The 27,889-nt window shown below is 50.6% G+C and overlaps 1 protein-coding gene across 1 annotated transcript in view; it reads left to right on the top strand.

Moving 5' to 3' along the window:
• The window catches only part of LOXL2 (lysyl oxidase-like 2), a 67,884-nt gene that overhangs the window by 28,114 nt on the left and 11,881 nt on the right, over positions 1-27,889 (top strand). The window contains 6 exon segments of the mRNA XM_008575276.1: positions 682-904; positions 4,726-4,909; positions 11,902-12,053; positions 17,070-17,237; positions 20,038-20,203; positions 24,389-24,632. Of these exon segments, the coding sequence (XP_008573498.1) occupies positions 682-904; positions 4,726-4,909; positions 11,902-12,053; positions 17,070-17,237; positions 20,038-20,203; positions 24,389-24,632 (1,137 nt within the window).

The raw sequence follows: 27,889 nt of genomic DNA, 5'->3' as shown, positions 1-27,889 counted from the left end.
GCTCACCTCTCTGATTTTCCCAACTTAGGATCTGGTAAGGTCTGTGGCAGAGTTCATTGCCCGCATAGTTTCCATTACCAAGCAAAGTGTTCATTGACCCCCCAGATGGTGTCATTTAAGACTGTTCCCTCGATTCCTGTTGTATTTACACACTGAATCTTGTATATCACTGGGAGAGAGCTTAGCAATCAATTTGTACTTTCATAGATAGAGGAAAAGAAAGCCAGGGAACCATGACAAACTGTGCTGACATTCTCAGATGAGTGGGGTGACCAACCATTCTGGCTTGCCTGAGACTGAGGGACTTTCTGGGACCAGGGATCTCGCCTCTTTTAGATTGCTATCTTTTAGATACTTTTTTGCATTTTGTATTTGTAGGTTTTAGCATTATTATTATTATTATTTCACTACTCTGAGTTAGTTCTCTCCCAGAATGGAAGCTGCCTGAGGACAGGAGGTCGTGTGCCCCCTCTGGGCCCTGCCCCCAGTGCCCAGCGCAGTGCCTAGCATACACCAAGTGCTCAGTGAGTGTCGGAAGAAACACTGAGCAGAGTCCCTGTCTGTGAAGCAGGGCTGAGCTCCAGGAGCAGGGACCACGTCTGTCCTGTTCTGCCTAGCTGCGGAAGGAATCAGGGGTGGGTGCTGTGACACCCCGGTCACCAGCCCCTCCTGCCCCTGCAGAATGTTTGCCGCACGGAGGAAGCAGCGCTACTGGCCGTTCTCCATGGACTGCACAGGCACCGAGGCCCACATCTCCAGCTGCAAGCTGGGCACCCAAGTGTCATTGGACCCCATGAAGAACGTCACCTGTGAGAATGGGCTGCCAGCTGTGGTGAGTTGTGTGCCTGGCCAAGTCTTCAGCCCTGATGGACCCTCGAGATTTCGGAAAGCCTACAAGCCAGAGGTGAGGACCAGGCAGGAGGGGCGGCTGCTTGGCACCTGGTGGGGGTGGGGGGTGCTACAGACCAGCAGGGACCCCCAGGAGGGAGCACCATTGCTGCTCTACTCTGAGACCAGAGTCCCCTCTGCAGAAGATGAATACCTGGGAGACAAGAGCACCCCACTGTGGGCTGTCACAGGCTTGGCACACTGCCAACCCGGCATAAGGAGACGATATGGGGGTGGTCAGAGAGGGACCTTGTGCTCCTGTGCAATTCCCAAAGGAGAAAAGTGTTCTGGAACTGTTGGAAATGTGATACCCTCTCAAAATCACAAGAAACCAGCTACAAATGTTTTCAAACATGTTTTGGTTTATATTGTGACAGAAAAGACAGCAATGTTAAAAAGCTTTCACCAAGATAGAAAACCTACCATTACCATGTCTAAGTCAACTGTGCATTAGTCACATTGTACTTATGCAAACCAGAACCTTTGTGTGTGTGTCTATAAGAGTGTGTGGGGGTGAGAGAGAGAGAGTGTGTGTGTGTGTGTGCATTCAAGAGATATAGATGTACGTCTTCCCATATAAATGAACACCCCCATTTTAACGGTCTGACTTCTTAGGACAAGTGAATTATCCCAACCAGGGCAGGTTTAACCCATCTTCTGGAAAAGAGAAAGTACCCTGTTCTATCTTCCCTCAGTTAGCTTTGCTTCTTTCTGACCTTTTTTCAAATATCCACCAGAAGGTCTCTGTGACTTGTGTGCTCTGGAACTGCTAACACGGGGCTGCTGGGTGGGAACAGCACACAGGAAGAGCAGAGGGAAGTGTAGAAGAGGTCACTGATCGTTTGTAGGGATGATTTGTAGGGTAAGGTAAAAACTTCCCCTTCACCCCTGAAGCTTCATTTAAAAAAATCAACTGTCAAGATTCAGTTAATAGGAAGAAAAGGCATAGCATGGGGAAATTTCAGAATGATTGCCCAATAATGCAGCGGGGTGCCAGTACTTAAATATACTTCTTCACAGGGGAAGGGAAGGTGGGGGTGTAGGAGCAAATGGTTTTCAGGGGGACACAATAGTCCTTGAGAACGCACAATGGCCTGGGACGGTGTATTAAGCTGGCAGTGACTAGTAAATGATTCTCTTTGAGAAGACAATGGTCTGTGACAAAAATCTGTCCAGGTGTATTGACAGACTTTGTTGTTTTTCCTGTGTTATGAGTTAAGTTAATGAAAATTCAGGGAAAGAACCAAAGGTACTAATTGTTTTCTTCTCTGGCGGGTTCTAACTTTGGGCAGATTAGGGAACAGCTTTGTCCTGTGCTTTGGAGAATGACGAGGACTGAGAGACAGGAGGGGCCGGACGTTAGAGAGGTCTTGAGGCTGCTGCTTTATTCCAGCATGTTAATGCACCATATTTTGGGGTAATAGCCCCTGAACCCCAGCAATTCCTGGTGCCAGATAAAATCTTGGTACTTATCATCACCCTGGCAGGGGTGAGTTCTAAGTCAGCTCTGCCCAAATCAGGGGTGAGCCGGAGCAGAGGAGGGAGAAAGGCCCTGGGGGGTCAGACGGTGTGTCAGCCAGATGGGGCGGTGGGGTGGGAGCAGCAGGTGCACCCAAATCACCCCTGTGTCTCCTCTCCCCCCTCCCTTCCTCTCCCCCATCTTTCTCCCTGCCTTCCCCACTCTCCCCTCCCCATCAACACCCAAAGTCCTGCTCTTGGAAGGGGTATGATAACACTCCTCCAGTGGAAAAGGAAACTAGGGCCAGATCTGCATAAACCATGTCGGGTGTCCCCTCCCAGGCTGGGGTGGTGCATTTGGACAAAAGATGGAGCCTTAAATGGGAGGAGTAAAATGCATTTGGTGGGCCCGGCCCTCCTCAGCCAGAAAGTGTGGGAACTCTGCAGTGACTTTCAGGCACTTCCAGGAGGCGGTCCCCTCAGGGGTCTCAGAAGTGCATGGGCGGATGTGACACCATCATGTTCGCTCAGGCACCCTTGCAGCCCCTGCACACCCCACATGGCCTTTCTCCAGCCTCAGCCGGGGCCTCTGTGCTTTCCTTCTGTGTCATCAGAATACCAGATCCTACTGTTTTGGAATTCTTCTACCGTGCAGTTTAAAGCAAAGGAATCAAGTTCATACCAAACCAACTGGAAAAGAGCAAGAGCGACTTACGCCGCGTTCTCCCTCGTTCTCTTCCTTCCCTCCAGGGCCAGCTGACTCTGCCTGGCCACTGCCAGCTGGGTCGAGGTTATGTGGCACTCTGCCTCTGTTAAGCTTGAGTCAAGGATGGTCTGCTCCATGGGAAGCCTCCCCAGCCCCCCACCCCCCAATCCAGCTAGACAGCTTGGGAAATGGAGCTCACAGTTGTACAGAAAACAGAGGCTAGAGCCAGCAGTTTGATTTGTTTTGTTCCATTTTTCAAAGCTAGAATGAAAGTTCCTGAAGCCACTGGGTGCTTTGTACCCACCCCGTCCCTCCCTTCTTCTCCCCCCAGTGCCAAGTCAGAGCAGCCCCTGAGGTCTGTAAATCTGGGTGCTGTCACTCCACCCCTCCCTGCCATAGCCAGCCAGAAGTGCAGTTGGTGGGGGACAGAGATGTGGCTGGTGGATGGAGAGACAAGTTCTAGTTTGATGCCTTGGGCCTCAAAGTGAATACTCGAAAACACCACCTCCAGCCAGGCCATCGGTGGGTGGGCTGGGGGGAGTCATGCACTGCAGACAGCATCGGCCAGGGTGGAACAGTGATTCTGGCCTGATCTGAAACACCTGGAACACCTGCACAGTCAGTCTCACTCCCTCTGTCGAATCAAATGAGAGACAATAACTCAGAGCCTCACAGACTTTTGAGCCTCCCCCAACACCCACACGTACATGTTTGTATACACAGGCACACACACACGCATGTGCATGCACAAGTGCACAGAAACTGATGCAAACCAGGGCATGTGGACAGATGGTGCCAAGTGACCCAGCTCCCATATTACACAATCCACTAGGGTCAAGATGCTGGTGGAGAGTGGGTCTTACTCCTTGTAATTCTATACACCCATAAGGAGATGAAGGCTTCCAAGCTGTCAGTGAGCATTAGGGGCATTTAAACTGTAACTTTCTACCCTCTCTGTATATCTGGTGGGGCTGTATCTTCTGAAGAGTCAGGCTAATTTGGACTTGGAGTAGAATCAGGAGGTGGCTGGGTGTGTGACCAGCTCTGGGACAGGTCAGTGTGAGGCTCCCCATCCTTATAACATCCCTTCCCTGAGTCATGGCTATGTGAGGTCTGGCTTTTTTGGTAAGGCCTGCTGTTGAGTTCCCTGTCTTTCCATCCTCCTGTCTGCTCCCTCCTGCCTCTCACTGGTGTGTACAAGTGGGATCATTGCAGTGTAGTCTGCTTAGTACTGTGGAGTCTCCCTGCAGGGCTAGACCAAAGCTCTCTGTTATAAGCAAGGTGGAATTATGGCCCATTTGGAATCTGCAGGCTTTTGGGGGTAGGAGCTTCTTTCTGTAGCTCCAAAGTTCAAGGCTTTGGAGTCAGAGTGTGGAGGGAAGTCCTGAAGGAAGGACCCTTGAGCCGAGCATGGGTTGAGGTGATGAGCTGATGAGGGTCCCTAACGGACTCCTCAGGGGTCCAGGACAAAATTTCCATGCAAGGCTGCAAAGGGAGCTTGCAGCAGAGCTGACTGTGTGAGTGAGTCCCTCCCCACCCGCAAATCCAGCACAGTTTCAGCTTCCAGACTGGTGCCTGGACTGGGGGCGAGGGGACGGAGAGAGGAGTGGATGGTGGGTGCCCACCGAGCATGCATCAGCTTCTGCACTTAGCAAGACGGTGTGTCTCTGCAGCAACCCCTGGTGCGGTTGAGAGGTGGCGCCAACCTCGGCGAGGGCCGCGTGGAGGTGCTCAAGAATGGAGAGTGGGGAACTGTCTGTGACGACAAGTGGGACCTGGTGTCAGCCAGCGTGGTCTGCAGAGAGTTGGGCTTTGGAAGTGCCAAAGAGGCCATCACTGGCTCCCGGCTGGGGCAAGGTAAGGAATGGGGAGGCACTGATGGGGCCTCTCTTCACAGGAGAGCATGGCTCCGTGACCCTAGCCCCGGCTGCTGGCTGTGAGTGCTTCAGGCTGTTCCTGCTTCTCCTCCTGCCTTCAATAGCTACTGCTCCATTTGAGAATTCCTCAGACAGTCAGAGCAGGAAGGGGCCTTAGAGAACACTGGGCTCCCATTTTATGGATTTGGAAGCTGAGACCCAGAGAGGGGGATAAATAACCAAAGTGAGACGACATATTAGCATCCAATGACCACTCCAATGTCAGTGTCCCAACTCCTAACCCTGTGCTCCCTGCTGCCCCACCAAGGGAGCTGGGACTCTCAGGCTGTCCCTCCAGAAGAAGACCATGGAGTTCATCATGCTGTGAGTCATGCGACACGAAAGAACCAAATATCATCTTACTTTTCTGCCCCGGTGCAGCCCCACAGTCATTCTCTCCCTGACAGCAGAGACAGGGAACAGGATGCCCCCCTCCAGATGTCATGAGACACTAATGAGAAAGGGCCTGGTTTTTATTAAGTGTCCTGAACAAATCTTTCATGTAAGCAAAAAACAAAAGTATAGGGACTTTCAAGCGGGTTACTCCGTTGAGAGCCCTGTTGTAACCACAAGACGACACAGAACAGATCGCTTCCTCTCCCCGACAAGCCCCACGAAGACCGCTCATCCTTGCAAGCCCCTGGTCCTTCTGAAGGAGGAGTCTTCACCCCACACAGACTCTGCAACCTGGTGAGGGCCCAGCCCTCCCCTGGAGAACTGTGGTTTGAGCAAGGGACGTCATGGTCATTTCCTGGAATCTTTTCAGCATCTACCAGCAGGGAGCCGCTGCAAACCCAGGGGTGCTATGGCAGGGAGGGGTTGGGAGGAAGGACAATGGGCAGCTGCAGACAGACGGACGGACAAGGGGGTGGTGTCCTATCCTGCAGGGAGAGGATTTCCATACTGTCAGACGTGAGGCCATCACCCCACAGAAAGGAATGTGGTGAGGTCATCAATCACAGCCTGGAGGAAATAATAGTCCCCACTCTCCCGGGGCCTGACACCACATCCGGTTGTTTCCTTATGTGAGATTCCAGAATCCTGTGCTGAAATTAACTTTCAGCTCACTTGGAGAACATGAGGCTCTCATGTTTCTAGAAGTGGAGGTCACGTGTCTAGTGCCATTCGTGGGTTATTTCTACAGCATGCCCCAGCCTCAGCCTGCAGTGGGTCCACGTGTCAATGGTTCCCCGAGGTTGGAAGGAGGCCCATGTCCCAGTGGACTGGAGAGAGAGTCCCAGAATCAAAGACAGTGCTGCTGGAGAGGACCTCAGACCATCTAGTCTAACAGAGGAGGAATTTGAGGCTCAGGACAAGTCTGAGGTCACCCCATTCATTGGTGGCAGAGGACTGAAACCCATGTCTCCTTACTCTCAGATTTGGGCTTCTTCCTTTATACTCAGCTTGGCCCAGTCCCGTTCACATTGGGAACGTCTCTCTATCTTCATTCTCTAGTCTGTGCAAGCCTCCTGGGTGTGCACCACAGTGTGGTGATCTGGAGTGGACTTTAGTGTCACATCACGCCACCTGGTAGCTTCACTTACACCACATGACAATCCTTCTCCCCTAGTCATAGTGAGCTCTTTGGGGTTCCCATGGATCTTGAATATTCCCACAGTCCATTTTCCTGACCGGCCAACATTTGGGTTTGCGCTCTCCCAAGGCCTGCAGGACAAAGACCACTCATTCTGAGGGATGAACAAGCACTCGATGACACAAACATTCCATTTATCATGGGCGTGTGCTGTGTGACCTAATTATTTCACTGCCTGGAGCAGCCAAAGGTTTCCAAAGACCTGCAGAACTCTGGGAGACAGAGGCATCTGGCATTTTTGATGCTGTCCTTGAAAGAATCATTTGACGATTTATCATCTCTGCCACGCTGGGCGGGGTCAACTCCAGTAGGCAGAAAGGGAAAAGTACCACATTCAATGTGAAGTCACAGAGCAGACAGGGTCAGTCCCCGCTGTCCTGGCTTTAGCTGATGGACCAAGTGACCACACCCATAGCCAGGAGTAGTGAAAGGGCCATGACTGGGAGTCGGGCAATCTGAGTCCTCAGCCTGGCTTGGCCACCCACTGGCTCGGTGACCTGGAGTAACCTCTGGACCCTGGGCTGTTCAGTATAAAATGAGGTGGCTGGACTAATGAGGCCTGGGGCTCTGTCTGGGTCCAGCCTCAGCACTGCCCTCTGGGCTTCAGGACCCCTGCATACATCTGGACTCCAACTGTGGGCGTGTCCACCTCCCCCACCAGACTGAGCACCACGTGAGGGGAGGGTGTCCTTATCTCCGTGTCCTTAGCACTGAGTCTGTGCCCAGCATGTAGTGCTCCAGAGATGTTGATGCTGTGAAAGAGGAAGGGATGGACGGATGCATTCTGACTGAACAAGCAGTGCCAGCTGAACAAACACGTGGTGAAGATCCAGCACTCTAGACCAGCGCTGTCCAGTAGAAATATAATGTGGGCCACATATGTAATTTTGAATTTTCTAGTAGCCACATTTTTTTAAAAAGCAGAAATTAATTATAATTATTTTTTAACCCAGCATATCCAAAATATTGTAATTTTGACATGTAATAATCAATATAAACACTAGTAATGAGATCACTGGCATCCAGGATGTATTTTACACTTCCAGCATTTGTCAGATCAGGCCGGCTACATTTCGAGTGCTCAATAGCCATAGTGGCTGCTGGCTACTGTATTGGACAGGGCAGCTCTAAAGCAATGACTTAAAACCCTTTGCCTGCAATCCCCAATAAGAAATACATGTGTCAGGACATGCCAGACACATGAAACTGAAGCAAAACTTACATGAAACGAAGCCTACCTTTACAACCTGCAAAACACCGTGATATGTCCTGTTCTGTTGTGCTTTCTAAAATTTGACTGTAATCTACTTAGTTGACTCTTTAACCCACTCATTGGCCTGGACCCGGAGTCCAGAACATGCTCCAGGAGCTTAGATGTGCTTTTCCATAGCCCCCAATTCTGCTCCAAGCCTGTGGTCACCCAGGTCAGGCTCTGTACATGGGCGAGAAGGGAGCCGAGGTGAGGTGGGGAAGCACCATGGGGAGAAGCTGTTTGGGGGTGATCCAGAACCCAAGAGCGGGTGAAAACTGGAGGGCACGGGTGCAAACCCAGGTCAGCAGAAGGAGCCACGAACCCATAGGCACCATGGGCATACTGCAGCTGGACACCCTGTCCATGTCTTTCAGCACCACCTCCCATCCTGCCAGACCTGCCATGGAACTGGTGGGACAGGGAAGAGTGTGAGGCACACTGGTCTCTGCCTCTGACACTCCGTGAACATGCGTGCTTCAGGGGAGGGGGCCCTGCCCTTCAGGACTTATCCCCAGATGCCTGCAAGGGCCAGAAGGAGGCTGACTGAATGTAACATGGTGGCAAAGCATGTCAGCCTCTTGAGCTGGCCTTTCCTCTCCTGCCCAGTCCTGTGCTATGGTCTTGCAATCCACCGATATTCACTGAGTGCTGTTTATGCTGGATCCTGGAAGGGAGAGTTCATTTATTCCACAAACATTGATAGTGTTGGTTTCTGCTCTCCAGGAGCTCAACTCAAGTGGGAGAAATAAGAAACAACCTGAGTCAAAGATAACGTACAGATGATGACAACTAACAAACAGATGATGACATGCAAGAAATAATAGTGACAATAGTACCCACCATTACGGTGTCCCTAGTAACCCATTGTTCATTCCTCATAATCCCAACCCTGCAAAATAGATATTATTATTGCCCATTTACAGATGAGGAAAGCGAGGCTCAGAGAGGTTTCGTCACTGCCCAAGGATTTGTGAATCCCCAGTCTTCATTCCTGAGATTGACTTAGTCTCAGGCTGGCTACCCAGCTCCCTGCCTCATGAGTGAGAGGTGTAGAAAGTAAGTGCAGCAGTTCAGCCAAGGGCAAGGGCGAGGCCATTTCAAACTGAGCCTTGGAGGAGGAGGACAGGTTGAGGTGCTCTTTGGAGTCCGGCTTCTACTTAGATAGGCAGAAAGCAGAAGGCACTGCAGCAGGCAGGAGGTGGTGGGAGCTTCCCTGGAGGCAGGAGAACACGAGGTATGAACCAGATCAGCTCACTCTTTCCCAGACAAAACCTTCTGCTCTTCCAGCGTTAGGTTTCTGACTCTCCTGAATGAGCTTCAGAAACTTAGCAAGATCCTACCCTGGGGTCAGGCTGCCTGGTTTGAAACCTGCCTCCCCCACTGGGCCAGTGAATCTTTGGTCCCCAGATCTCTAATTTTATTAGGTTGCTGTGATGATTAAGTGAGTTAAATAAGTGGTGTGTTTAGGACAGAATCTAGCACATGTTCATGCTCAATTAAACAGGAGTGACGGTCATCCTCACCCCATCCTCCCTGCTGCCAGGGCAGGCCCTGGTCCGGTGGGTACCCAGGCCCGAACTTGCGACCCATTTCTGTGCCTACCTTACTCCTGAGCTGTGACCTTGCTTGCTTGGGGGCTCTGTTTAGGATCTGTATTTTGTCACAGCCTTTCCACTTAGTTCTTGGATGCTTGCAGCCATAGTGACCAATGTGGTTTTATACATTTTATAAAATTCCAAAGAATTGGAAGCTGTGCCATTTATGAATTTCCAAGGAAATAGAAACTTGGCTCTTACCTACTAATATAGGTTGATTCTGGAAATTAACTTTCAGCTTCAGTAAGCTAGATCCTGGCCATCTGCAGAACCTGTTGAAAGGGCCAAGGGCCCATCCTTTGGGCTCCAAAGCACCATTGTCGCCCCATTTTTATTACTGACCACATCTTTGTGTAAGTTCTGCCTCCCCCAGGAGCTAGGAGTACTTCAGGGCAGGGTCTGCCTTCTCCGTCTTTGCATCCGGAGCACCTAGCACAGAGGCCTGCAGGTAGCAGGTGCTCAGGGAGGGCAGCAACGTTCATGAAGACACTTTGTTAGGTGAGCATTGGCTAGGTGCCAGGCTCTAGATGGGAATATACAAAAGGAAAACACATGGTCCCTGCCCTCATGGGCCCTCCAGTTTAATGGGGAAGACAGACATTCAACAAACGGCCACCTGAGACAATGCAGAGCAGAGTGCCCAGCGAGAGAACATAGGGGGCACCCAGCTTAGCGTAGGGGGAGGGACCAGGAAGGTTCTCTAAGGAGGTGACGTGAAGCCAAGCTCTGAAGTATGCAGGAGCTGGAGGGTGAGGAGTGGAGGGAGAGTGGTCCAGGCAGAGGGGGCAGCTCAGCTCGAGGTGTTTGTGTGTCAGAGGTGGAGTGGAGCAGGCAGAGCCAGGACAGAAGTGGGAGGCCAGATCACGCAGGGCCTGGACAGCCATTTGGTCACCATGGATCCATGCACTTCTCCCCAAGTGCAGTGAGAAGCCATTAGAGGGTTTTCAGATGGGAGTGACATTATTCAACATGTGTTAAAAACCTCCTGGGCTGCTGGGTGGTGAATAGAATGGAGTAAGCAAGAGGGAAGGAGAGTGAAGGCTTTTGCATTATCCAAAGGGGAGATGACAGGGTCAGACTCGTGTCGTGGTGGCAGAAATGGAACAAAAAAAGCATCCAGATTGTGGGGGATTGAGCAGAAGCTGAGGATAGATTGGTTGTCATGGATATAGGAGCAGGAGGAGGTACCGGAGACGACCTCCAGGTTCTGGCAAGAGCAACTGGGTGGTTGGAGGTGCCGTTTGCCGAGACGGGGAGCACTGGCAGAGGAACCCAGAGGCACTGCCGGCCCTGGATGTAGAGAGAACAAAAACAGGTGACTCTTCCAAAAAGTTCGCCCTGAAAGGGAGGAGAGTGACAGGTTGGAGGAAGGCGTGGGGTCAAGTCGTGGTAAAGATGGGAGGTGTTGGGGACCCTCAAGAGGAGGCTGGGAAGGACCAGAGGGGGAGGACTGAGCAGCAGAGCAGGACCGAGGAGATGGGAGTTGGTGCGGCCCAGGGCACCTGGACAGAACCGGCTTTACCCGTCCCAATGGACTCAACAGAGCAGCATTAGTTTTGTGAGCAGAAGTGAACTGAAGGCTGGCCAGGCTGGGACTTCTCTCTCCCCAGCAGTGGGAGGCTCTCTCTTGTTATCTCAATGACTGCACAAAAAGCTTCCCGCATCGTCACCAAGGGTCATGTGCTGGATGTCTTCCTCTGTCCCTCCAGATCCACTCTCCACCCTTGTCCATAATTTCCAGTACCCCAGAAGCATGGTAGGGCCTGTCCAACAAGGAGCACTGGCAGGAACTGGGATAGTGGAAAGGAGAGGGGCCGGGGCATTTGTTCTCCCTGCAGAATCCCCCAGGTGCCGTGCTCCTCCACCAAGGGTGACAGCTCTGATCAGGTGGCTCCACAGAGCTCTTTTCCTCTCCTGGGTTAGATACTGGCTCCTTTCCCTCACTCCTGCAGGCCTGGGGTGGCATCTGTGCCCAGTGTGAGTAGCCCCTGAGTACTGGACTATGCTTTATGATTTCAAAACACTCCATTCACACCTTAATTTTAAAAATCCCTTTTTGTAACTCAAATCATTCAATTTGTATATGCCATCTGTTTCCTGCAGGGACCCTGACTGATATAGCAATAGATACCACTTCCAGATTCAAAAATGCATGGAATATTAAAGTTGGAAAGGAAACTTAGATGCCTTCTACTCTAACTCCTTTGTTTATGTGAGAAAACCAACACTCAGAGAGGCTGAGTGGTCTGGCCAAGGTCACACAGCAAGTTAGTAAGAAACTTTATTTGCTCTTATGGGAGAAGTGAATGTCAAGGCAATTAGCAATGTTCTCTCCAGGGAGAAGCAGCCTGGGTCACTGAGCTGATTAGAAGAGGCAGTTGGGAGAGTTTTGAGGATGGGAGAGGCAAGTTCTATCAGCCAGGACTTTCTTGCCAGTGCCAGAAAATTTTCTTCGGAAGTTTTCACAGCACATGTCTGTTTTCCCTCTCCAGGGATGGGCCCCATCCACCTCAATGAGATCGAGTGCACAGGGAACGAGAAATCCATCATAGATTGCAAATTCAACGCTGAGTCTCAGGGCTGCAACCACGAGGAAGATGCTGGAGTGAGATGTAACATCCCTGCCATGGGCTTTCAGAAGAAGGTGAGCAAAGGGGACCGTGTCGCTGAGGCCCCAGAGTGTAGGCCAGGTGGCCTCACTCTGTGAGACACTAAGGGCGTGTTACACTGCTCTGAGATGAACTCAGAAAGGGCTCAGGCTCTGCTGCTGTCACTGTCAATGACATTGTCACCTACCATTTGTAAATGTGCCGAATGAGAAAACAGGTATAAGCACCACCTTCCTTAGTGGCGGATGTTGGGCACCCACTGTGTGCCATGCCCTGCTCTGGGACAGGACATTGATGTGATGGCAACTCAGTCTTTTCTGCAGGGGACTCAAGGTCTATTGCACCCAAGACACCCTGGCACGGACCCTTTGCATAGACAGAGAGGCCACACTGGAAGAGCTCCCTGAGTGCTGATGTTAAAAATGAGCAGATGCACACACATCAGGCTTTGGGGTAGTTCCCCAGCTGGGCCCCTGCTCTGACAGCACTTCTTGACTGCATGAGCATGGTGTGGGGTTCCATAGGATGTCACCAACAACACTGGGCAGAATCAACACTTCTGAGTTTTATCACCGTTAGTCAGTTCAAGCTGCTGTAACAAAAGACCACAGATAGAGGCTTAAACGACAGACATCTGTTTTCTCACAGTTCTGGAGGCTGGACATCAAAGATCAGGGTGTCAGTAGGGTTGGTTTCCCCTGCGGCCTCTCTCCTTGGCTGCAGATGCCACCTTCTCACTGCGTCCTCAGCCACTTTTTCCTCTGTGTGTGCACATCCCTGGTATTTCTTCCTCTTCTTATAGGAACACCAAAGTCTGATTGGCTTAGGGCCCACCTATATGATCTCATTTGACCTTAACTACCTCTTTAAAGATCTTGTATCCACAAACAGTCACATTGGGAGCTAGGGATTCAACATACAAATTGGGGAGGGGACACAGTTCAGTCCATAACAATCACTTACAGCTGATTTCCTAGTGAATCGCTTTGACTCTTCAGTCTTCTCCTCTGAAAATAGGAGGTTTGAGAGGTGATTCCTAGCCATGTTCATTAGGAAATGGACTTTTCTACTGAGTGGCTATTAAAGGCAGCAGACTTGGAACTGGATGGTTTTGCTCGTCCAGCAATAGCAAAGCCTTATTTCCTTCTTTGCTGGGAGAGAGGAGTCTGGGCAGGAGGCCCTGGGAATGGCAGGTGGGTTTCCCAGGCAAGCTACTCCATCCTGGGGGCCCCCCTTGCCAACCTCCAGTTTCCCTCTGAACTGTGGGCCTGGCCCTGGCCTGGAAGCAGGATCAAGCCCTGTTGTGGAATGTGCCCTGGGAAGTGCCCGGCTTCCTAACACGTTAACATCTGCGTTGTGTTAACCTCCTACCCCACCACCTCCAAAAATAGGCGTGGGACTGGCTGGCCACAACCTTATCAAAACATGCCCTACTCCACTGGCTGGAGGTGTTTTGTTTTCTCTTTTTATGTTTGAAAAATGTAGCTGCCTGCTCTTCACGTCCTTCCTTCCTCCTTTACAACCCGTACTGCTGCCACAGAGGAGCAGAGAAAGGGAAATGCCTGGGCTGTTTTAAGAGGCTCTGAGAAAGACTGACCTTCCCTGGCTGCTTCATTGGCTGGTGTGGTGGAGAGGGTGAGGCCAGAGACTCCTGGCTGCCCCCGAGGCTTCTTGGGGCTCCATTGTCACCGGTGAAGTCAGGCTGCCTTCAGTGCAAGCCAGGAGATCCCCAGAATGCTGGCGCCTTGGGAGAGGCTCTGGGATGGGTGAGCAGTGTCCTGTGCCAAGCTAGAGCTTCATGGCCAGCCCCTCTTGGGCACCCCAGTCTTCTCTGGAAAATGAGAAAAGCCCCCCAATGTGTCAAGTGCCAGATTCCTTATAGAGCAGTCAAACTCTGCTCCCTGTCACAGAAACTGCTCCAGGTGCGGTCAGCCTTAGAGAACCATGGCGGCATCTTGGAGCTTTGGGAAGTGGTGGCCCCATGTTTTCTTGGCCCCAGAGTCGATGTTGCAGCCAGAGCCTCTGAGACCTCCCTAAGCTTTAAAACCCAGGTCAGGGACACTGCCACACAGGCAACCACCTTAGGGGAGGGCCACACAAGCAGCAATAGACAAGGGGAGAAGACGCTAGAGACAGGAGCCTTCACGCTGAGCTTAGACTTGGGAGCTCTGCCGCCTCTGATAGCAGGAAGAAGGCTCCTCTATCCTCATCTTTTATTGGCCTCAAGGCAAAAAAGCAAAGTCGGTTTTTGCAGTGGCGGATGGGCCAGGAAGATCTGCTCCAGGGGCAGCAGTAAGGCAGGGCACAGTCTGTGGGGAAACCACCTGAGGGGACCCAGAGAGGACCCTCCAAGCTTAGCTTCAGGCTCCCAAAAATCAGCGCCCAGGTCTTTAAAGGGCTCATCCCGAGGTCTAATCCGAGGCCTGCAGTCTCTATCACAGTCCCTGCTGTGTCTGTCTGTCCTGGCAGAGAGGCCCGGAGGCTGGAGACTCAGAGGGCCAGGGGAATGGGAAGGGAGGTGTTGGGGGGCTTCTCCTTGCCGAGGCAGCAGCTGCTGAAGGGCAACCAGAGGTGGTTTTCACAAGGGGCAAAATTAGGTGCTTTTGTGAGTGCCCTGAGCCCCAGGGGTCAGTTCAGACCCCAGGACCCCAAGGGACAGTAAGTGCTTCAGAACACCTAGGCTGGGATCCACAGCTTGTCACCCCAGTGGGAGCCCCCATCCTGCATCCCGACTGTGACTCTCAGCGTGGTCTTTGGGTCTGATTCAGTGCTTCCTGCCTTTGGACAAATCACCCTTGGAAAAGGGCACTTAATGAAGATGGTCTGCAGGTGGTGCAGTGTGGTAGTTGAGACGCTTACCTTATCCGATACTCCACTTTCCCGTCTATAAAATGGGTTTGCCATAGTACTTCCATAAAGGAAATATGGAGGGAAATACAGGCCATTACTAGGTCTCCGATAAATGAGCAGCAGAGGGATGGCTCGCAGTTACACAGAGACGATCCTGCTGGGCTCAGATGCACTGACTGCCACCTTCCCCAGACGTTAGCACTGAGTAGCCTGCAGCCTGCCAGGGATCAGCCCATTCTAGGGCTTCCCCAATAGTTCTACTCATCTTGGTTGTCTGTATTTCTACATAGGCCTAAAGATATGTTAGCTGTGGTGATATAAATCCATGCCCAATGCAGTGCCCAGTGCCCACCTCCACCCTGAGCTCATGGCTAGAGACCCCAGGAGACAAACCTCAGCCTCCTCTCACTAGCCCTCCTCCTGCTTGTGTGACCCCCTCTATCTCCTCTGAAGAGAATTTCAGTTTCTGATGGGATGCCCACCCTAATAACGATCATTGTTAGGATTATGGCTAGCATGCCCTCAGCACTTACAGTGCTCATGGCACAGATGAGCTCGTTTAATCCATCCACTCATAACCCCGTAGGGAGATCTGGCATCAGGACTGCCTTGGCTTGTGTGTTAGTGCCTGGCCTCACTGACCCAGTAGCCCTAAGTCCACAGAAGAATTAACACACATTCCCTAAGGTCCATGCTGTTGCTAAGGACTGGTGCGTTACACTTCTCAGAGGTGTCATGCCTTATCCCAAAGGGATTAGTGGCTCCAGGTGTAAAGGGAGGCAGGGTAAAGTATTCGGATGAGGGTTGCATTTTCAAAACCCTTCCTCAAACTCCAGACCTCCCTGCTTGAGCTCATATATGTTGGTCTGTGCTTTCCTTCCGTAAGATTGATCATTTATTCGTTCCCTCCAGAAATAGTTGTGGAGTACTTAATGTTTGTCCTAGGTATTGAACACACAGTAAATTGTACAAATAACAGCTCTGCCTTTGGAGCTTATATTCTAGCAGTGGTGACAGATGGTAAACAAACTGTGAATTAGCTTAACTAGAATTGCCAGAAATGCTAGGAAGGAGAGGTATAGGGAGCTATAGAATGTGTAACAGGGCTCTGACCCCAGTCGGAGGGAGGCCTCATTGCGTATGGAATCTGAAAGATGAACAGGGATCAACCACACGAAAGGTTGTCTGTACATAGCAGCCTTCAGTGTGAAAGGTGCCACTTTCCGTGTGATGTGGCCAAGAAAATCAGAGAGCAAGCCATGGAAACTGGAAGAAGACCCAGGGCCTGGAGGTCAGAGAATAGGGATGAGAGACACAAGACAGGCTGAAGAGGAAATTACCAGGGCAACGGGAAGCCACTCCTGGGTTCTGAGCAGGAGAGTGGCATGATCGGGTGTCTGTAAAACACGACTCTGGCTTCTGAGTAGAGAAGGGATCATTGACAAGATCTGCAAGAGCTTGTCAGAAGGCTGGGGAGGTCCGGCTCAGGCAAGAAGGGATGACTCCTGGGAGAAGGAGGGAGACAGGAGATAAAATCCACAGGATGAAAATTATGACAGGATGTGCAACAAGGGGGGAGGGCAGAGATAGAGAACAAGTTTAGGGAGAGAAAGAAAAGAGGACAAGTTCGGATTTGGGATCTCAGAGATGCCAAGTGGAATTGTCATATAGGCACTTGACTATATGGGTCTCAGAGAGGCCAGTGGGGAGTCCTGGGACCAGATGAGATCAGAAGCTGGAACCAGCCAGGCAGAAGTATGGAAAGAGAAGAGGACCCAGGAAGGAGTCTTGGGAAATTCTAACATTTTAAGACCCCTTGAGCACATCCTCCCAAGTGTCTGATTAGAGAGCAGCCCCCTGCTGATGGTCTTTTGAGTAGCAGCAGCAGCAGAGTCAGACTCTGCTGTGGTGCTCAGTAGGGGGCAGTGGGGGACAGTGGGGGCAGTGGGGACAGTAGAGTGGGCCTCCCCAGCTGCTTGGGCCTCCAGGGCCCCAGGATGCCTGTGGTGGGGACCTCATCGTAAGACCATGCTGGGCACAGTGGCTCCACCCAGGAGGCTCTCAAGAATGCTGCTGAGTCTGAGTGCGTCCCGGGCAGGACCGCCTGGCTCTGGGCTCAGGGAAATTGGGGCTGATGGCAATAGTGTGAGGAAGCTCCCCTGCATCCCTCATGGTGACCATGCCTGCCTTTGTGTCCACAGCTGCGCTTGAACGGAGGTCGCAATCCCTACGAGGGCCGCGTGGAGGTGCTGGTGGAGAGAAATGGGTCCCTCGTGTGGGGGACAGTGTGCGGCGAGAACTGGGGCATCGTGGAGGCCATGGTGGTCTGCCGGCAGCTGGGCCTGGGATTCGCCAGCAATGCCTTCCAGGTGAGATGCCCTAACCTCAGCCCTGGCACCTGCCCTCCAGGCAGTCTGACCCCTCCCATCTTCTGTCAGGCCCTCTTCCAAGGATCTTCCCCTGCCATGCGGGAAGCACAGAGCAAAGTGCCCTGGACTGGGAGGCAGGGGATCTCATTCTAGACACAGCTCTGCCTCTTGCCACCCTGAGTCTTTGGGTGGGTCGCTCTCCACCTCTGGCCTCTGTTTCCTGGCTGCAGAATGAGGCGCTGGATGCCACTTTCAAGGGTCCACTCCAGTTGTGCACACTGTACCCTGGGCTGAGGGTTGAGCCTGGGTTCCCTGATGTGCCTTTTGCAGAGTGAAGCAGCTCAGTCCTTCAGGGCAATGGTGACCACCCAGTTCAAAGCCCAACACCCCAAACACCTCAGCTCGCCCCCTTGAAAGTCCCCTCTTGTCAGGACATGTTTCCTAGCTGGTGTCTGTGTCTCATGCATTCTCCCATTGATAAGCTAGTAAATCTCCAAGCTGTGGCCAGAGCCCCTGTCACAGCAGGTGCATCGGCCCCTTCCCCAATGAGAGAGTGACACAGGTGAGAGCCACTAAGCTCTCGTCCTCGTTCCCACCCACCCGTTCCTATCACAAGGCAGCCCAGGAGTAGGAGGCTCAGGGTCTACTCCTGACTGCACTCCCACCAGCCAGCTGCATGATGGACTAGGGCAAAGCCGCCACCCTGCCACACCTCAGCTGTCCTCCCAATGACGTGGAATGAATAATCTCATCTTCAATATCCTGACTCCAAAGACTTTCATTAAGCATCTTACAGAACAGCAAAGTGCTTTGAGACCCCCATCTTGCTCTGTTAACCCTGTCTCCAACTCTTGTTCCCAAGTGGCCTTTATTGGACCCTAAGAAAGGGGTTTGTTAGGGAGAGAAGAGAACAGTGTCCTTGCTGAGCCTGTCTGTCTCCCAGAGGCTGGCGGGGCCCAAGTCAGTTTGAGGGGAGGTGCTGAGTGCTGAGCAGAGGCTGCCCAGAGCCCTGCCCTGGGGATCCTCATTCCAGTGAACAGAAGAGCCAGGACACTGAAGCCACTGCCCATGCCCTCCGGGAGCTCGGCTTCCAGGGCAACGGCAGTGTTTCTGCTAACACTGTTTATGACAAGCCATGGCCCTCTCTAATTCTCCAAGGAGAGTGGAAAAACAGAACCAAATTTCGATAAAACCTTAGTCTAGATGTTTTTGTTCCCTGTCAGTTCATTCCTAAGACACCTCGGCCTCAGCCAGGGTCATGAAATGGGCCCAGGCCTCATGTCAGCCCCAAATCCTCCACTAACCACAAGCTGCATCCCTTCTCAAGGCCCCAGTTTTCTCATTTGGAGGATGAGAGGGGTATTGCTCAGGTTCTTCAGAGAAACAGAACCAATAGGATGTATGAATGTATATATATACACGTTTATATATATATGTATGAATGAAAATGAGAGAGAGAGATTTTAAGGAATCAGCCCCCATGATTTTGAGGCTGAAATCTGCAAGTCTGAAATTGGAAGGGTAGCCCAGCAGGCTGGAGACCCAGGCAGCCGGAGTCTGAAGCTAGTCAGCAGGCAGAATTCTTTGTTCTTCCTGAGAAGTCAGTCTTTTCATCTCTTAAAGCCTTCAACTGATTGGATGAGGCCCACCCACATTATGGAGGGTCATGAGATTTAAACGTTAATCTCATCTAAAACTGCTCCACCCAAGGGCTGGCCCATGGCTCACTCAGGAGAGTGCGGTGCTGATAACACCAAGGCCACGGGTTCGGATCCTATATAGGGATGGCCAGTTCACTCACTGGCTGAGCGTGGTGCTGACAACACCAAGCCAAGGGTTAAGATCCCCTTACCGGTCATCTTTTAAATAAATAATAAAACTGCTCCACCCAAACATCTAGAATAGTGTTTAACCAAATATCTGGGTACTTTGGCCCAACGGAGTTGACACATAAAATTAACTATCACAAGAGGGTTTGGATGACATACTTATAAGCCCTTTCTTGTTCTGATGATCTCTCTCTGAGGATCCCAGAAAGACTTCCCTGAACCCTAATCCTGCCTCAGACTCCAAACCCAAGAGGCCGCTGTCCAGGAACACAGCATCTGTATTTTCATCCCAGCTCTGTACCTGACAGTCCCCCTCTGTTCCTCATTTTCATCTGCTAGAAACTTCTCTGAAGTGTGAGAATCTATCCTAACAGTGCTTTGAAGCCCTATCAATCAAAAGGGACCCATAAATCTCAGGATTGTAGCGCTCTCCTCAGCCTCTGTGCAGAACACTCTATTAATTGTCTTCCCCAGAATAAATCCAGACATTAGGCTTCAATACCTAACTATTGACATATGCAGATAGATTTCTTTTCTCCTGCCAATTCCAAGCAAGTGACTTCCTGGAGCACTGTGTCAAGAAGGACATTCAGGCTTAGAGGAGAGGGAGCTATGATTGATTAGCGATGTCTGTGCTGGCCTGCATTAGGGGGTGGCCATCATGAGTTGCAGGCATCTGCCATTCCTGACATGCAACATTGTACCACCGGCCGACCACACCTTAGTTCTACCTTCCCAAGGGGCAGAGTGACAGAATCCAAATACCGGGGTCAGGAGACTTGGATTCCCATTCACTCTGCCACCAATTAACTGCATGGCTTGGGTAAGTGACTCTCTGTGGTCGTGCTGTCTCCATCTGAAAAGTGGGATCATAAAACCCTGGGATTTTTGTGAAGCTGCAAGTTGATAGAATGTGAGAAAGTGACACTTCAAGGTGACGCACTGGCTGTTCCCTTTGTTGATTCATCCAGGAGACCTGGTACTGGCACGGAGACATCAACGCTAACAAAGTGGTCATGAGTGGAGTCAAGTGCTCAGGCACGGAGCTGTCCCTGGCGCACTGCCGCCACGACGGGGAGGACGTGGCCTGCCCCCAGGGCGGGGTGCAGTATGGGGCCGGAGTCGCCTGCTCAGAAAGTGAGAGTTCCTGGGGGTCACATTCCTGCCTCCGCACCCCACCAGGCTCCAGGAGGGGACCGAATTCTCTCCAGTTATTCCTTGCAAGGCTCTGGGGCATCTGCTATGAGCCAAGCAATAGGGGAAGGCAGAATGAGATTCTTAAGTGAGAAGCATTGGGGCCAAGAGGGACGCCCCCAGCCCCCAACCACAGAAACTTGCCTGTTGACGTAGCGGAGAGGAGGGCAGGAGAGAAGGACTCGGGAGGCTGGTAGACTTGGGTTCAAGTCGCAGGGCCACTGTGGACTATTTCGGCAACCTCAGGCAAGTGTCGTGACTGAGGGCTCCTAACACCTCAGAGGTTCCTAAAGCAGACAAAGCAGGCATGTGTGTGCTCAGTGCATGCTGCATCCTTCCCTTCCACCTGCTCTGGGGATCTGTCCCTGTTTTCAGACCCTGGAGATAACTTAGCTGCCTGGTGACTCCTGGGAGTCCTAGAAAGATGGGACATAGAGAAGGGGAACAGCAGCCAGGATTCAGAATGACCCAGCTTATGAGGGCTCCCTTCCATGCTAAGAGAGAGAGGACCGACCCCTTGGCCTTGTGCTCGTGGTGTCCTCCTGAGCCCAAATGCCACCTCCCGACCCCAGCCTTATAAACTCACACTTAGCTAGATCCATCAGGGGACCCAGGAACTGGCCAGAGAACTTGAGACCAGACCCTGCCTTGTTAGCTGATCTTGGCAAAGTTAGTTAACTGCTGTGATCTGCAGTTGTTGTTTTTCCTAGAAACTGAAAATTGAATGTGACAGTTGAAAGTGCTTAATAAATAGGATGGGTTGTCATGTCACCATCACAGAGAGTGACTGAGAAGATTAAACCTGAACTCTATCAGTCGCATTCTCCCACAGCCCCATTTAGACTCACTCAGCGTTTTCTAGGCCTCGTAAAGCAGGATCCTCAACTCCTAGCACGAGCTCCTCTGGGCAGATGACAAGTGATTACATCCTGTCTGAGAGGACAGACGGGAATCGCCCTTACCAGCCCCCCAGGGGCCTTTTGTTTATTTAGCAATTTGTTTATAGTTGCAATATCTCTTCTTCTTCAAAAGGGAATTAAGATAATAGAAATCTGAATAAAATTCAAGATAGCATAAGATAAAAACAGATGAAAGAAAGGTCGATACTGGCAAAAAGGTAGTGGCTTCAAATGGAGCCAGAAGAGAGGTTAATTTAAAATATTTATTTATGGAGTTTTATACATCTACTATAGTAGATCATTAATTTCACAGTGAGCTTCCTAGCAGCCAGAGGAAAAAGGGAAAACTGGCCATTAATATGATTTACAGTACCCATGAGATGGAAACAAACCCATGAGTCAAAGAAGCCCACGATTCTGGATACTGAGATCAGAGGGAACTTCTCTTTATGAGGACTGAGAGTTGAACAATGCCCTCAACCTCCTCCTGGCAGAAGTGAATTTTATGCAGCTGCTGCTCAGGGTGCCCCTCAGCTCAGGCTGAAGGCATCACTCAGAGTGTGTCTGCAGCAGGGCAGTAGCCATGTGGGCCAGGAGCATAGATAGCTGTGGGCAGGCCTGGTTAAATGCATCTTAGAGTAGTTAGAGAAGTAAAGTAATTCTCCAGGTTACCCTTTATAATCACTTTTTTTCATCCAGCCAATGGCACATGCCTGAATGTGCATGTCTTCCTTGATATTTCTTTCTCACCACCCCCATAACCAGTCCATCATGGTTTTTACCTTTCCATATCTTCTCGACTCCTTCTGCGTCTTTCCGTCCCACTGCCTGCGTCCAGATGACCACCTTCCATACTGTATCATCACGAAGGTCTCACTGGGGTCCCCACGGTGACACGTGCCCCTGCAGGCCTCCCACTCATATCTTCCTCCTCTTCCAGTTCCATCCACGGTTCCCAGCACACTTAAGTAAACCAAGGGAATTGCACAGGGCTCATGTTGTGCAGCTTCCTGCCAGGCACCCCCTCTCTTCCTCTGTGTCTTGGCCATGCTGGCCTGGATTGTCCTTCACACCTCAGTGTCCTGGCACGTCCACTGGTTTTGTCTGAATTGCCCAACATACCTTCATCCTTAGAGTTATTCCCTCAAATCCCTGTTCATCCTTGAGAGAACAACTAGAATGTAACTTCTTCCCCCAAAGAAATCTTTCCTGATCCCCCACCCGACAGGGTCCATCTGTTAAAATTCCATCATAGCCATGGCCGGCCCACGGCTCACTCAGGAGAGAGCAGCGCTGATAACACCAAGGCCACAGGTTCGGATCCCATATAGGGATGGCCGGTTCGCTCACTGGCTGAGTGTGGTGCTGACAACACCAAGCCAAGGGTTAAGAGCCCCTTACTGGTCATCTTTAAAAAAAAAAAAAAATTCCATTGTACCCCATATTTCTCCTGCGAGTTCTTATCACGACCATCATTAAAGAATGACTATGGGCTTCTGTCTGTCTCTCTGCCAGAATGGAAGGCGGCTTCATTCCTTCCTTGTTCGGTTCTGGCCACAGACTCCAGCAGAGTGCTCCCTACAGAGAGTGCTCCACTAGAGAGAAGGGTGGGTGGGTTAAAAAAAAAAAAGCCTCAGATGAGTTGCCGATGGCCCATGCATGTTAGGGAGATCCATTCCCCGATCACAGACCATGTCACCTTAATAGCTCTGCTCCTCCTGAGCTGGAGGGAGGGCTGGCCTCCCCTCAGAAAGAGGAGGGCCTGACTGGCGAGCCCTGTGCTCAGCTCAGAGGCAAGCAGAGGGGCTGTCCATCTGGTGCTGCCAACTACAAAGAGACTCACACAACACACTCAGAAAATGTGTGCCCAGAACACTCAGTGCTGAGCAGTGCCACATCCTGGCATGCCCTTTAAGAGGAAATATTTGCAGCAAACGGGAACCTCCTGATTTACGTTTTCATCCCCTCCCCCACGTCCCATCTGTATGCCTCATTTCTGGTCCATGCCCAGTTCTGGTGGGTGCATCTACCCTCTAGAGGGTGCCAGTGAGCTCCCACCGTCTACTGAAGACCTTCTGGGCTGCACATGCAGGGGAGGGGCAGGTGACAGCCTGCTCCAGGCACTGGTGAACTTGAAGGAAGCAAAGCTCACAGACTACACTCACTTGGGAAATTTACAAGGAACTTGCCAAAACAGAAGACAGCAGGAGCTTGTAAATAATTCATACACGACTTTTCTGTGAATTGAAGTATACTAGAAATGCTCGATGGAAGCTCACTTTTAAAGGGAAACTTACAGTTAATCCTTCTGTAAAGTCACTAAGCCTAATACAATTGCTTAGTAAACATAAATTGTAGACATTAGCCATTAGCCATTCTTTTAACACCTGCAATGTGTAATGCACTGAGTAAATTAAAATTTTTTTAAAAAAGACAGGCACTTGGGGAAAACTCATACCTAGAGCAACATTGTGTGCAGGTGAAAACTGGAGGAACCCGTTCAGAAGGCAATTTGTCAGTTATGTATCAGAGCCTTAAAAATAAGCAACGCTTTCTCCTAGAATTTCAGTTATACAAATATATTCTAAAGAAAAATATAGATTTACTGCAGGATGTTCATCACATCTTTATCTTCAACTGGGAAAAATTCCAAACAACCGATGTATCTAAAAATATGGAATAGATAGGATTATGAGTTAAATGTTATGTAGCCATGAAATGAATGCTGCAATGGATACATATCAATGTGGAAATAGGGGAATAGTATTAGCAGACCATAAATCTACATACAATATTATACATGTTGGAAAATATATCATTCCCAGAAGAATCAGACCAAGATGTTAGCAATGTTCTCTCTCTCTCTCTCTCTGGGTAGCACAATCACATCATTACTGTTTTGGCTTTTTATTTTGGAAAATTTGGAGCCCTTGAAAGTGGCAAAAGTGATATAATAGTCCCTTGTGGACCTGTCACCCAGACTCAACACTTGTCAACACTTTGTCCATCTGCACCAATAACTGAAGAAGTGTCAGAGATGCTTCTCAGAGAGGGAAAGGGTGATTTGGGGTTGTGTTAAGCAAGGAAGGTAACCTTGGGGAGCCCTTGAACCCGTTCCAGAAAGGGGTGGTAGGCAGCGGCAGGGGTTTGTCCCAGCTTAGGAATCAGAAGGAAAAGCCTGGGAGAGGGGGTCTCTCGGCTTGTTGAACACCATGTCTGTCCTCCCCAGCTGCCCCCGACCTTGTCCTCAGTGCGGACATTGTGCAGCAGACCACGTACCTGGAGGACCGGCCCATGTTCATGCTCCAGTGCGCCATGGAGGAGAACTGCCTCTCGGCCTCGGCCGCCCAGACCAACCCCACCACGGGCTACCGCCGGCTTCTGCGCTTCTCCTCCCAGATCCACAACAACGGCCAGTCTGACTTCCGGCCCAAGAACGGCCGCCATGCGTGGATCTGGCATGACTGCCACAGGTAGGCCTCCCTCCCTCACCAGTGAGCCACCCCCGCCCGATGTCCTGCAGTACTCAGATGGGGGACTCGGAATTTCCAGGGCCGCCTACCGAGAGCCCAGGGGCCGCATAGTCCGGGGGAAGGGTCTTCCTAAGTTGGAGGGGCCGGGTCTGCCCCACTGGCCTTCCCCAGTCACATTCTCCACTCCCAGCTCCCCTGGCCCACTTCCCCTCCCCCAACGCTTCTAACTTTAGGAAACAAACTTGGTTCGGAGCCCCAACGCCTCCTTCACTGACCTTCAGCCAATGGTTTTCAAGTGCGTCCACAGCAAGTTTGTGCTCTGCAGGGCTTTTGCAATTGTCGAACTCTGAGTTCATTTAGAAATGTGTTTTACATACCAGTATACATTTTTAACGTGTCTAGGAAGACAGTAGGTGTGGAGACAACTGTTCTAGGTCCTGGAGTCCTGAGACTTGCTCTCTAAACCCAGCTGTGCCTCCAACCAGCTGCATGGTATTGGGCCAGCTGGGCCACATCGCCTGGGACCTCTAGTGTCCCTTCCATCTCTGTCAGTCTAGGGATCTGATCCAAGTACTATAAATCTCCAGCAAGAACAGAATAGAGGGAAATCTTACAGTCAGTCCTTGCTGGAGCCAATAGAAGCCACCCCATTCATTCCTACCTTTCCTTCTTTCTTTTTATTTCTTTGTTTATTCGTTTTTTCTTCTATCTTTTTTTTTTTTTTTTTTTTTTGTTTTTTTTTTTTTCCCTTCCATCTCTGTCAGTCTAGGGATCTGATCCAAGTACTATAAATCTCCAGCAAGAACAGAATAGAGGGAAATCTTACAGTCAGTCCTTGCTGGAGCCAATAGAAGCCACCCCATTCATTCCTACCTTTCCTTCTTTCTTTTTATTTCTTTGTTTATTCGTTTTTTCTTCTATCTTTTTTTTTTTTTTTTTTGGCCTTGACTCTTAATCTAATCCAGATCTTGCTGTGCCTGCTTGTTCACATTTTCCTTCTAAGACTGGAGCTGGGCAGGTGGAGGGAACAGAAGCAAGCACAGGACTGAAAAGGAAGGGAGAGAGGCTCCTGCCATGCAGCACGACAGTACCCCCCACCCCCAGGGGTCTACAGACAGACCTTGGCCTAGTGATTGCCCTTCTCTGTGACCAGATATCCCATCTGTAAGATGAAGCATCTGCACTAGATCCCTGCTTCTCAAACTGAGGTCCTTGGACCAGCAGTATCTGCTGTCACTGGAGAGCCTGAGGAATGCTAAATCCCAGGGCCCATTGCAGACCTAGGAATCGAAATCTGCATTTTAATAAGATACCTAGGTGATCGTGCAAATCACAGTCTGAGAGGCCCTGGTCTAGATGACCTCTAGGCTTCCTTCCAGCCCTGTGATGTGGCAGTCATGTGAGAGGCAGAAGAACTAACATTTATTGAATCCTCGTTCTCATAGCAGAGGAAATGGAGGTCATGTAAACTGCCCAAGATAACACAGGAAGTGGCAGAGCAGGGATCCCAACTCGGGCCTGTCTGACCCAAAGTGTGCCCTCTTTCCATTCCTTGGTGAATCATCAGAAATCTATCTTTGGCTTCTTTTTCATGTCACAACTTATGGCCTAGACATATTCAAATCAGTTTTGGCATGGAGTTGTTCAACCCATTTCAAAAGAAACGACTGTAATAGAATTGCGGGTGCTGATTTTCCTTTAAAATGATGATCCGAATGTTGTGAAAGTCCTAATTAGCCAAAGAATTTCGGTCTTTATATAGACACATGTCAGTCTTCTTCAAGGTGTGCGTCAAAGAGTGGAGTCAATGTCATGACAATATTGGTGCTTGATTTTCGTTAGAGAGCATGTGGGTAGAAGCCCTGGCCAGCAGGGGCTGGCACTGCTTATGTGTCTATAAGTGGAATGTAATTGCACCCCAGCCATACATATGGCGGCCCACCCAGAGATTACATGGTGGGAGTCTCTGCCATATACTTACTCTCCAGGGAATCGGTCTCTCCTCTAAGAATAGTCACATGGTGATGTCAGGGAAGTGTTCTTCTGATCTGGAGCCCCGAGGACTCTGACTCCCCCAGCTTTTCCTGTGGTCTGTTTTATTTCTTTGCATACAGATATTCCAGTCAATGGTTTGGGAGGGGAAGGGTAGGGAAGAACTTGCTGGCTAAGCACATGTCCATAACTGAAAAACTATGATCATACGATCCCTGGGACCATAAGAGGGGTCTCCCCAGACCCCAGAGCTTCAGGTGACTTCTCCAGGCTCTATAAGAGGACTTTTCCATAAGGTTCTTGGCCCTAAGCCTCTGTTGGGTTCCTTTGGGAGGCTGATGAAAGCCGGCCATTCCTCTGCTCAAAAAAATTGTTTCTGGAAGAATTAGCATTCTATTTCAGCATATTTACAGACACTCTGAACACCATTTGTGGAGCCAAGCTTGAGAATCCTGGCCCAAATTAGTGTGAAAAAATGCCATTCCCAATTTAATTGATGACACAATGAGGAACAGAGCTATCTCTGAACACCATTTGTGGAGCCAAGCTTGAGAATCCTGGCTCAAATTAGTGTGAAAAAATGCCATTCCCAATTTAATTGATGACACAATGAGGAACAGAGCTATGTTCTTTGAAAACCCTAGGCTGAAACGCAAAGACTGGTCCCTTGGAAGTGTCCTCTTCCCCCAGATGCAGAGGAAAACACTCTCAGAGCTGCTCTTTCTCATATGCACTGTGACCTGGGCTGCTGATCTTGAGGTGGTTCCTGTCTTGCCTCTTGTGCCCTGGGGAGTGGGCCACACCTGCTCAACAGGCACGTCAGGTCACTGTGCTCTCCTCTACCAGGTGCACTGAGTCTCTGGGTGAGAGTTTTATTGGGGTCACCAACCACCAAAAACAGGAAAGAACGTACCCAAACCTCATGCCTTTCTCTCTGCTAGCTTTTTCTATTATCCATGTATCCATCCAATGCCCCCTCCTCAACAAGTGCCGTGTCTTAGGATGCTTTCTTTTGTCCAGAATACAATGACCTCCATCAAGTGCCAGGCTATTCTCTCTCCTGGCAGCGTTCTGGAATTTCTTTCTAAGTCCACGTCTTGACCCCAGGGATAAGCCCCCTCCTAGACTTCCTGGAAGGAGGTAGTGTACTTTCATCACCAGGTCTCACCCTCCCACCTTCCCAATGTCCCCGTTCTGTATATCCTGGGGGGGGGGTGCTGGGCTCTACATCCGGCCAGCCAGGAAGGAGATGTGGCCCGGGGGGG

The sequence above is a fragment of the Galeopterus variegatus genome, unplaced genomic scaffold (assembly GCF_000696425.1).
Source record: "Galeopterus variegatus unplaced genomic scaffold, G_variegatus-3.0.2 Scaffold1167, whole genome shotgun sequence".
Taxonomy (NCBI): Eukaryota; Metazoa; Chordata; class Mammalia; order Dermoptera; family Cynocephalidae; genus Galeopterus; species Galeopterus variegatus.
Note: the sequence above shows the minus strand (reverse complement) of the source record. Positions and strands in the feature narration are given on the sequence as shown.